The 10,849-nt window shown below is 51.2% G+C and overlaps 1 protein-coding gene across 1 annotated transcript; it reads left to right on the top strand.

Annotated features, from left to right (window-relative positions):
- The first annotated feature begins 647 nt into the window (after window positions 1–647).
- On the top strand, window positions 648–8,776 carry ZP1 (zona pellucida glycoprotein 1). Its single transcript, XM_084774073.1, has 12 exons — window positions 648–1,643; window positions 2,602–2,723; window positions 3,021–3,690; window positions 3,783–3,926; window positions 4,272–4,459; window positions 4,624–4,721; window positions 6,134–6,261; window positions 6,364–6,553; window positions 6,648–6,792; window positions 8,116–8,197; window positions 8,296–8,400; window positions 8,592–8,776. Exons 1-12 carry the CDS (start codon window positions 1,472–1,474, stop codon window positions 8,732–8,734), a joined length of 2,187 nt encoding a protein of 728 aa, XP_084630199.1. The 5' UTR covers window positions 648–1,471; the 3' UTR covers window positions 8,735–8,776.
- Window positions 8,777–10,849: the final 2,073 nt, after the last annotated feature.

A 10,849-nucleotide genomic window follows, 5' to 3' on the forward strand; every position in this document is an offset into this window, starting at 1 on the left:
AGCTTGCCCTCATGGCTCACTCAGCTCACTTTTTTATATAACCGGGGATCACCTGCCTAGGGGTAACACCACTCACAGTGGCCTGGGCCCGCCTACCTCAATCATCAACAAGAAAATTCCCCTGCAGACCAATCTAATGGGGGCATCTTTTCAATTGAAGTTCCCTCTTTCCAGATGACTCTAACTTATGTCAAGTTGGCAAAAGATGAACCAGCACACCTGCTTCATCACTATGTCTTATCCCTTGGGAAAGGATCTCTCAGTAAATATGGAGCTAGGCTAGCAACCAGAAAACCCAAGTAATCATTTTATCTCTGGTCCCAAGAGCAACAGGGTTACAAAAACCTGGCTTTTTACACAGGTTCTGGGAATTTGAACTCAGGTCCTCATACTTGCAAGCAAGCACTCTCACTCACTGAGCTACCTCCTTAGCCTCCGTATTTCCCCTTCTCCTCCTCCTCCTCCTCCTCCTCCTCCTCCTTCTTCTCCTACCTCCCTCTCCCTCTTCCCCTTCTCCTGGAATATTTACATATTTATAAAAAAATCTCCTAGGGAGGGCACCCTAAACTAAACAGAATATTCATTTATATCCCATATACATTTTAAGCATGCAGCTTGGAGGTATTCTTGGGAGTGGTGGTCTTGTTGGTCTCCCCTGTAGCCCAGATTGACCTCAAATTCATGGCCTCCCAGGTGCTGGGATTACAGGCATGTATCAACACATGGACCCAGTAATTGGATTGTGATTTATACTATATCCCATGTGTGTGTTGACTGTGACCCATCACAAGGTCAAGAACACATTTCCACTTTTGTCATCATATTGGTGCTCAGAACATTTCAGATATTCGTGCATCTGGGATTTCACATTTTCAAACAGGATGCTCACCTGTGATCGCTAATGATTAACTGGCCCAGAGAACCCTGAGGGGGGCTACCCCCAGTCTCTGATTGCTCACCACCCACCACCCTAAACACTGCCATCTCTCCCAGGAGCTGGGGTTGGGTTGGGGCAAGAAATAATCTTGTATTCATTTCCCAGGGTCCTGACAGGCAAAGGAGACCCTGGAAGGCTACCTGGACAGGAAGCTCCCACACCAATGAGAGACTTGGGAAGCGCCCAGCCAAGGCATTCAGTAATGTGGCTGCTGTTCATTAGGCCTGCCTGCAGCCTATTTGCTAGAAACCCCTGGGCACTCCCAGCTGCCACTGAAAACTGGGTTGAGGGATCAAGTGCAGCTTTCCAAAGATCCTTGATAGACTCGGGATAGAAGCTGCTTTCCCTGCTGAAGGGGAGGAGTTTCTTTATAGCCCCTTGAAGGCTTAGCAGCTGCTCCCCCAGGTGGATCCCCTTTGCCCTCAGAAGCTGCCACTTTATGCCTGATCAATATAAGGGCCTGGCCTCCAGCTGGTTGGTGGGGGAAGTCATAGGAGCTGTTGTGTCTGTGGTGTATGCTGGCAGGAGTCTATCATGGCCTGGAGTTGCTTTGTGGCCCTGCTTCTGCTGGTGGCATCTCCCCTGAGACTGGGTCAGCATCTGCATCCCAAGCCTGGCCTTGGGTACAGCTATGACTGTGGGGTGCAGGGCATGCAGCTGCTGGTGTTCCCCAGGACAAACCAGACTGTCCGATTCAAGGTTCTGGGTGAGTGCTACCTGTTCCAACTTTCCATCCCCAGTCCCAAGGCTAGCCTGCTTCAAGGAGGGAGCCAGACCTCCTCTCTGGAAGATAGAGGCCAGCCATTCAGAGGATTGCAACAGGCAGCCTCTTGCTTGTAGTCACAGGAAAATGGTGTGGGGGGGGGGGGTTGAGGACAACCACCAGAGCAGACTTTCCAGTGCTCCTGTGCTCAGGAATCACCTGTGAGAAAGGCAGGCTCCCACTCTAAAAAGCTGGCCTCTGAACGTCCAGGCATAACTTGAGGCTGCAAGCTTCAGGTTCACAAATCACCCTCTGAATAGGCGAGCCCTTGCTGGGGTAAAGGGGAGGGGAGGGGGTGACGACTTAATGTAGAGGGCCAGGGTTCTGTGTGACAGTTTGAATCTGCACCTTCAGAGCAACATCTGCAAGGTGGGAAAGGTGATCCCTGTGCACTGAAAGGGGAGGGTGAGGGGTGGGCCCGTGGGTCGGGCGGGCGTGGTTGGTGTTCATTCTTCCGAGCTAACAGAGTGAGTGAGTATCTAGCAGGTGTCCCCGAGTGAGTGAAAACGCCAACTAAGATGACAAGCAAGCTTGGTTCTCTTACTTTGCCCTCATTCTGCCCCTTATTGTGTGCGCCTGAGAAAGTTTGGGCTCCTCGGGACTCCCAGATGCCTCAGCCAAAGGTACGAGGCTAACTAAACTTAGACTCTAAGGTGTTCAGTCTGTGCCTGACCTCCTGTGAATACTCTTTATCCCAGCTACAAAGAGCCAATGGCAGAAGTGAAAACCAAAGCCCGAAAGGGGAAAGGCACTTGCGTAAGACCACACAGCTGAGCTAGCAAGCAAAACTAGGTCTTAAAACAAGCCTACCTCTGTCCAGAGCCTTTCTGAGGTTCCCAGCAGCCTCTTGCTCTCCAGCACCTTTCCCCCTCCCCCCTTCCCATCTCCTTCCGCTTCCCAGATGAATTTGGGAACAGGTTTGAGGTGAATAACTGCTCTATCTGCTACCACTGGGTCATCTCTGAGCCCCGGGAGCCCGCAGTGTTCTCAGCTGATTACAGAGGCTGCCACGTGCTGGAGAAGGTAAGAACAAGAGTCACGCGTGTGAGGACAGAGAGCTTGTCCTCACAGCCACCTCGTGGCCAGTGAAGAGCAGAGACTGTAATGGGTGGGGGAGCGGGTAGGTGACACATCAGATCCTGAGACATGCCACAAATCGCCTCCCTCTCTATCAGGGCTGCTCAGACCCCATTAATGTCACAGCCATGCCAGGTGGCAACCACTCCAGGCCTGGATATGGGCTCTGGCCTCCAGGCCTGCTCTCACCTGAAGTGTCAGGTGGCCACACTCAGCTGCTATCTATGGCTCTCTCACCTGCAGGATGGGCGGTTCCACCTGAGGGTGTTCATACAAGCAGTACTACCCAATGGCCATGTGGATACAGCACAAGATGTCACTCTGATCTGTCCCAAACCAGACATTTTGACTCCCGACCCCTACCTGGCTCTGCCCGCTACACCCGAGCCCGCTACACCCGAGCCCGCTACACCCGAGCCCGCTACACCCGAGCCCGCTACACCCGAGCCCGCTACACCCGAGCCCGCTACACCCGAGCCCGCTACACCCGAGCCCGCTACACCCGAGCCCGCTACACCCGAGCCCGCTACACCCGAGCCCGCTACACCCCAGCCCGCTACACCCCAGCCCGCTACACCCCAGCCCGCTACACCCCAGCCCGCTACACCCCAGCCCGCTACACCCCAGCCCGCTACACCCCAGCCCGCTACACCCCAGCCCGCTACACCCCAGCCCGCTACACCCCAGCCCGCTACACCCCAGCCCGCTACACCCCAGCCCGCTACACCCCATACTTTAGCTCTCCACCCCATCTCTGGCCACACCTTGGCTGGGTCTGGCCATACTCTTAGTACCTTGTACCCAGAGCACAGTTTCGTCCATTCAACTCCTGCTCCACCATCCCTAGCATCTGGACCTACTGGACCCACCACGCCTCATCCCCAGTGGGGCACCCTGGGGCCAGATTCTGTAGGTATGTGGGAGTTCTCTGTATACACATACCTATGTCTTGGGGCCTTTGGTCTCTAAGCTGTCATTTCCTCACTGCTCTGTCATCAACCCTAGGTACCCATCTGCCCCAGGAGCAGTGTCAGGTAGCCTCTGGACACATCCCCTGCATGGTAAAAAGTAGTTCCAAGGAAGCCTGTCAGCAGGCTGGCTGCTGCTATGACAACACCAGAGAAGTGCCCTGTTACTATGGCAACACAGGTATAACTTCTCAATCCCAAGCATGCTCCCTTAGGCTCTGTCATAGTAGGGGCTGTCTCCATTCTACCCAACTCCCAGACAGGAGGAGCATTTGCCCAAAGGAACTGTTAGGTCCTTTTCTTACAGACCCTGGCCTTGCTCTGTAGCATTCATCAACCCTTTGTTCCATCAGCTCCTAGGCATTTGCTTAGGCCAACAGTGGGAAGAAGAGTGTCCAAGTCCCTTGACTCTTGACTAGTGATTAAATATTGGTTGCCACCCACACAGCCCATCCCCTACCCCTGAGCTGGAGAGACACTGAGTCCCAGTGTCCTCATCTAGTTCCTGGATCTGCCTTTGTCCTAGCCACTCTCCAGTGTTTCAGAAGTGGATACTTCATCCTGGTCATGTCACAAGAAACAGCCCTGACACACAAGGTCATGCTGGACAATGTCTACCTGACCTATGCCCCCAATGGATGCCCCCCTGCCCAGAAGACAAGTGCTTTCGTGGTCTTCCGTGTCCCTCTCACCCTCTGTGGAACGACAATCCAGGTAAGAGTAGAATTTGAGCTGGGAGTGAGCCCTACCTCCTGAGGAGACTCATCTGCCAGCTTCCCCTTCATCTTCTGTAGCATCATCATGGTCCAGGTAGGGGTGGGATGCATGCTGGGAGTCTCACCCCTAGAGAGCCTCACTCACTACCTCCTCCTCCTTAGATGGTGGGTGAGCAGCTCATCTATGAGAACCAGCTGGTGTCTAACATTGATGTCCAAAAGGGGCCACAGGGCTCCATCACTCGGGACAGTGTCTTCCGGTAAGTGGGAGCTGGGTTACAGACCTGGGTGTGAGTAGTGTGGAAGAGCTCAGCATAGATCTGGAGCCAGCTGGGACAAATCCTAACTCTGGTTATCACCTAGCTGTATGACACTAAATGAGCTGATATATTTCTTGGAACCTCCCCCCCTCCAGGCAGACATGAGGCTAAGTCCTCTGTGCACATCTGTATGTGGGGCCTGGGTAGAGCCAATAGCGGCTCCCCTAAAGAGCCCTGCCTTTATTCCTCTAAAAACTAAGCTTTCATCAATTGAAGGCATCCCTTCCAGACCCCAGGAAGGAGCTGTGGCTGTTGCCACTAGGTAATGACGCCACAGATGAGGTGACCACCTCAGACTGAAGCATCTGAAGGTATGGTGGAGGAAGGAACTCGAAGAAGAATTCTGAAGGAAAAGGCCTCCTGGACCTGTTAGCTCAGGGGTCACAACCCACCCCAGCTGCCTGGGGTGACAAAGGGGTGACCCCAAGGAAGCCTGCTCCTGTTACACCTGGCTTTGAGCTTTCAAGGAAAGGCACCTAACTCCAACCTGTGTGTTCTGCCAGAGGGAGCCAGTGTATCAGCCATGGGTTGTACAAAACCTGTACTTGGGATTGTGTCAGTACCTGGTTCTCCCTGATTCTATCTGCTACAGGGGTAGGGTGTGAGACTAGTGTCGGTGTCCAAATGTCTTTTGCTTTAGCTTTAGCACTAAGAACTTATGGCCCAGAGGTGGGGGTACAAGTCTGTTAGCATGTTTTAAGCTTTTGGACTTAAGTGCTTGAGGCATCCAGTTTCAACATGGCATCAAGGACTTTGGTGGGGGTGGGGTGGGGAACCATAAGTACAGGGAGATGGCTCAAGTCAGGGATTAGGCTAGAGTGGCCCAGGATAGTAGAGGTGCAATTACTATAGCTGCATAACCATATAATCAGTGGGCACTTGGCATGGGGTCCAGGTGGCATGGATTGGTGACCACATGGTACCTGGGCTACTGAGGAAGACACTAGACACTGATAGGCTAGCTCCAATGAAAAGCAAAGCCCTGAGACACAGTCCTGTGGCCTCCACGGCTCATTAGTGCCTCTCCATGGGAGACAGGGGATAAATGAGGCATAGGCTCCACAATCCAGGTCTTCCCACCAGGCCAGGACACAACCCTGTTGTCTTGACACTGTGGTACCTGGCACCTGGAGCAGGGCCTGGCATAGCCAGCTCAAGCTGTCCTGGGCAGACCAGGGGGGCAGAAGACCAAGAAGGGTGAACAATGGTGTCCACAGACCCTAGTGATGGTTTGGCAAGCATCTCCATCCCCCATGGAGGATGCTGTGAGTTGCATCCATTGCTGGGATGTGGTGATTAAACAGGGTACTCTGATTTATGGTCTCCTAACCTCTTGGCTCTCGCACTCCTAGGCTTCATGTTCGCTGCATCTTCAATGCCAGTGACTTCCTGCCCATCCAGGCATCTATCTACTCACCCCAACCACCTGCCCCTGTGATCCAGTCTGGACCCCTGCGGCTGGAGCTGAGGATTGCCAAGGGTACAGCTCCTCTCACCCCTACCCCACTTGCTGCTTTCCCTTCCTGCCTCTGATGCCTTGGTGTGCAGTCTGTCCTAGGCCCACAAGCTCTTCTCTCTGCAGATGAGACTTTCAGCTCCTACTATCAGGCGAGTGACTACCCTCTTGTGAGACTGCTCCAGGAGCCGGTCCATGTAGAGGTCCGTCTCTTGCAGAGAACTGACCCCAGTCTGGTCCTGGTGCTACACCAGTGCTGGGCCACTCCCACTGCCAGCCCCTTCCAGCAGCCCCAGTGGCCCATCCTGTTAGATGGGTGAGTGGCAGCAGGTGACTAAGCTTCACCCCAAGGGGACTTCCTGCCTACCACACATCCCTTAAAGAGGCTTCTGGATTTCTCTTCAATCCAGGTGTCCCTTCAAGGGTGACAACTACAGAACACAATTGATGGCTGCAAACAGGGCAGAGCTGCCCTTCTGGTCTCACCACCAGCGCTTTACCATCGCCACCTTCACTCTCCTTGACTCCAGCTCCCAGAATGCCCTTAGGGGACAGGTAGGAAGACCTTTTGTTCCTCATGCCCCATGCTCCCTGCTGAGTAGTAGTTAGCTGGTCACTACATCCTTCCAGCACCCTACAAGATGGTGGAAAGATCCCAGCTTGGGGGATGGCTTCTACTAAGGGCTGTGACAACAGCATGGGGTAGAAGGCAAAGTCTTTGGAGAGAGGATCCATAAACAACTTGGAAGAGCAATAGTTAACAAGATGGTCCAGAAGGTGAAGGGAACTGCTGCCAAGCCTGCTGACCTAAGTTTGATCCTGGTCAGAGCCACATGTGGAAAGACAGAACTGACTCCCACAATTTGTCTCTGACCTTCATATGTGGGGTATGGAGCACACAGTCCCCTATACATGAAGACATGCGAAACAACTAAATGTTAGAAGGAAACACTAGTGTGACTATAATCAACCCTAACTCTGAAGACCAATTGTGGTGTTCTTATGTGGCCTCACTTCTGATTCTAGTGATGTGTTCCTTGTTCTTCTGTTTTGACTTTTACTATAACATAGCAGCTTCTCCAGAAGATAAAAATAGATGTATTTAAGAGTGTTTCAACCTCAGGTTTTTCTCTATGGTGTACAAATGGCATCATAGGAAATACACTAGTATGGTCAGACTCATGATCAATAGTGCAAAATAGCATATCAACCACACAATGTTCATAGATCTCTCATGTTTAAGTACTACCCTTTAAACAGGTAGGGACTGGTCCCACTGGTGGCCAGCACCGAGGGTAGCTGAGAGTGCCATACCTCCCACCTTGCTTATGTGCTGCCTCCCAAGTCAGGAGGCTCTGACCTGCTACATGAAGGGTACCGTGGCTGATGTCTGCCGGTACTGCCTCTTCACCTCCCCTGACCTGTTTCGGAAGCAGTGGTACCTTGTCCTCCCCTCTGCCTCCAGGTATTGTCTGTAGCGGTGAAGAGAAGACAGCAGACATCTAGTTCTGATGCCAAACCACACTTCTTCTCTGTTAGCTGGGGTCATGGGGGAAGAAAACACCCAGCCTTCCCACAGTTCTGCTCCTGGGGACAGAAGGCAGACAGGTGACAGGACTCTAGCTCTCCAAGTACAGCACTTCCTGCCTGTGGGGAGTGCCTTCTACTGCAGCTTTGGGCCCTCAGGAAGAGGAAGGTCTCAACTTCAAGTTGGGAACAACAGTATGAATCCCCCAAAGTGTGGGGCAGCTGTGGTCTTAGTCTCTGCTCGTCCAAGACTCTTCATGCACCTTAATCTCTCAACCCTGCCTCTGTGCTGCCAGCAAAGCTGCCCAAAAACCCAGGCCACCCCTTGACTACTGTGTTCCTTCCTACCAGGTCTACTTCTTCTGCAGTGCCTCTGCCTGCCATCCTGCAGGGCGTGAGACATGCTCTACTACATGTGACTCTGGGATGGCAAGTGAGTCTAGGGATGGTGCTCTTTGATGCATCCTTACACCTGGGGCTGGCTCTTAGGCCACCAGGGGCTGGAAGACAAGCAGCTTTTCTTCTGGGCAGGGCGTCGCCGATCCTCTGGTCACAACAGCACTCTCCGGGCCCTGGACATTGTGAGTTCTCCAGGAGCAGTGGGCTTTGAGGATGCTGCTAAACTTAAGCCTTCAGGTACCAAGGTTTGGGGGTGCCCCTAAAGGCCATGGCCCGCTCAGTAAAAATACTGATGAAACAGGGAAGCTCTGGCCTCGTGGAAAGCAGAGGAGTGGTGTAACTCCACTAGATGAGGAACTGAGATAGCCCAGCCCCTTATCTGCAGGCAGACTGCTCCAGGTGGACCCTCCCAAACCCTTCTCTGACAGGCTTCAATCCGAGCTCCAGTTCAAGCCCCCTGCTCTGGGTGCTGCTCCTGCTGCTAGCCATCACCCTGGTCCTAGGAGCTGGTGTCTTTGTGGGTCTGAGCTGGGCCTGGGCCCAGAAGCTCCAGGAAGGCACCAGATGTTAAACAGGCTCAATAAACCATTGTTTGAAATCTACCAAAAGCAAATGAGTGGGAAGTTACTTATGAAACCTGATGTGTCTTTTCCACGGGTGTGTCTGATGGGGAACAGGGTCTTACTCTATGACCTACACTGGTTTTGAACTCTGTGATTCTTCTGCCCCAGAGTGTTGTATTACAGTAGTGAGCCACATGAGAAACTTGTCACTGAAGTCAGATGTGTTCTTTCATAATCATGACCGCTATTACACAGTCACATTAACCATCTAAGTCAACAGCTTGCCGCCTTTATGACAAGTCTCTGTAAAATCCTAACAGAGATCACTCATGATGCCACAGCCACCATAACAGTAGTAGTGTCACAGATATGCAAAAGCTTGTGCTGACTGTACACCAGTGGAGCATATACAGGAGCATACCCACAGTACATATCACTTGATTATAACAAAGCACTATTAACTGGCTTGCATATTTCCTAACCATTATTTTATCTTTTAACTTTTAAAATTATTACGGTACGTGTGTAGGTGCATGTATGAAGGTCAGAAGGCACCTTTGTGGAGCAGTGTTCTCTTTCTCCTTTACATAGGTTCTGGGAATTGAACTCCAAGTGATCAGGCTTGCACAGCAAGTATCTTTACCTGATAACCTCACTGGCCTTTGTCATTACTTTAGATGACAGTCCTTTGACTGTCAGGTTGCAAGCAAAGATTCTTGCTGGCTGAACCTCACTATCCCACATAAGCAAGTTAAAACAGTGAATACTTTGTGCCTCTCTTTTGTTTGGTTTTCTATTTTTTGAGACAGGGTCTCTCTGTGTAGCCTTGGCTATCCCGGACTTGCTTTATAGACCAGGCTGTCTGTCCTTGAACTCACAGCGATCCACCTGTCTCTGCCTCCTAGTGCTGGGATTAAAGGCCTGCGCCACCACGCCCAGCTTGGTTTTCTATTTTATTATTGTGTGTATATGCCCAGAGGCATACACACCGAGGTCAGAGAGCAGTTCTGTAGAATCAGTTCTCTACCTTTATATGGATTCAGGGATCAAATCCAGACTGTCAGGCTTGCACGTCTCTTTGCCCACTGAGCTAGCTATCTTGCTGACCCCTCTTAAACTTCTTAATCTTTTTTAAATAGCCACATTTCCTCTTCCCTTTGCTCCTCCAACCCTTCCCACATACATATTGTTTTTAAATTACATGTATTATCTATCGGCCCAGCTGGCAATCAATCAAGACACAGACACTTGTTTTATTTTAAAATAGCCTTAGATAACCTGGGGCAGGGCAGATATCAATCCTCTAAACTACCTCCCAAAATGGGGCAGGCATGGGATGCCTGCCTCAATCCCATGTCATGTTTTTAATAACTTTTATCAAGTTCCTCCCATCCATAATCCCAAATACTTGTTAATGATCTTCATCTGGGCAGGATTCTCCACCCACTCCGGCAGTAATTAGCATCAAAATACAGACCATGCCTCAACACATACAAACCCCTTGTTCCTTTAAACTCACAGCCTTTTGTTATGTGTGTATGTATTCCTATATAAATACAACCTGTTCAGTTCATGTTTGTATGTGTTTGGAGGGCTCACAATCATTTTAAACCACTATTGTGTACTCTACACATTTATCCTTACACTCCTTTGTTTGAGATAGGGTCTGACATAACCCAGGCTGCCCTAATGGTAGCCTTGGACTTCTGATCCGCTTGCTAGCATTACAGCCATATCCCGCCATTTCTGACTTCACTCAGTACTCGGTCTAAGTAGAGAAGTGCTCTCCCAGGTGAGTGAACTATGTTCCCAGCCCCGTGCCTCATTTTGTATCATTTTAAACATCTGTGCTGTCTAGCTTTCTAACTAGGACATCTGATCTGTTAAAGGAAACCAAGCCTCTCACTTCAGGTACCAAGTGTGAAGGCAGTTATGTAAGCATGGACCTGCTTTCGCAGAAGAAATTCTTAGAATTCTTGGGTCAGACAGAAGGGGTACATCCCTCTGTGGGCTGAGATTTTAGGGGGACCTGCCCTCTCTGCCCCTCCAGATTGTTCTAGATCTTTGTCCATCTGAGCACCGACAGTAGGCTGCCACTACTGTCTTAAAAGTGGTTCAGTAAG

The sequence above is a fragment of the Acomys minous genome (genome assembly GCF_964271855.1).
Source record: "Acomys minous genome assembly, chromosome: 2".
Lineage (NCBI taxonomy): Eukaryota > Metazoa > Chordata > Mammalia > Rodentia > Muridae > Acomys > Acomys minous.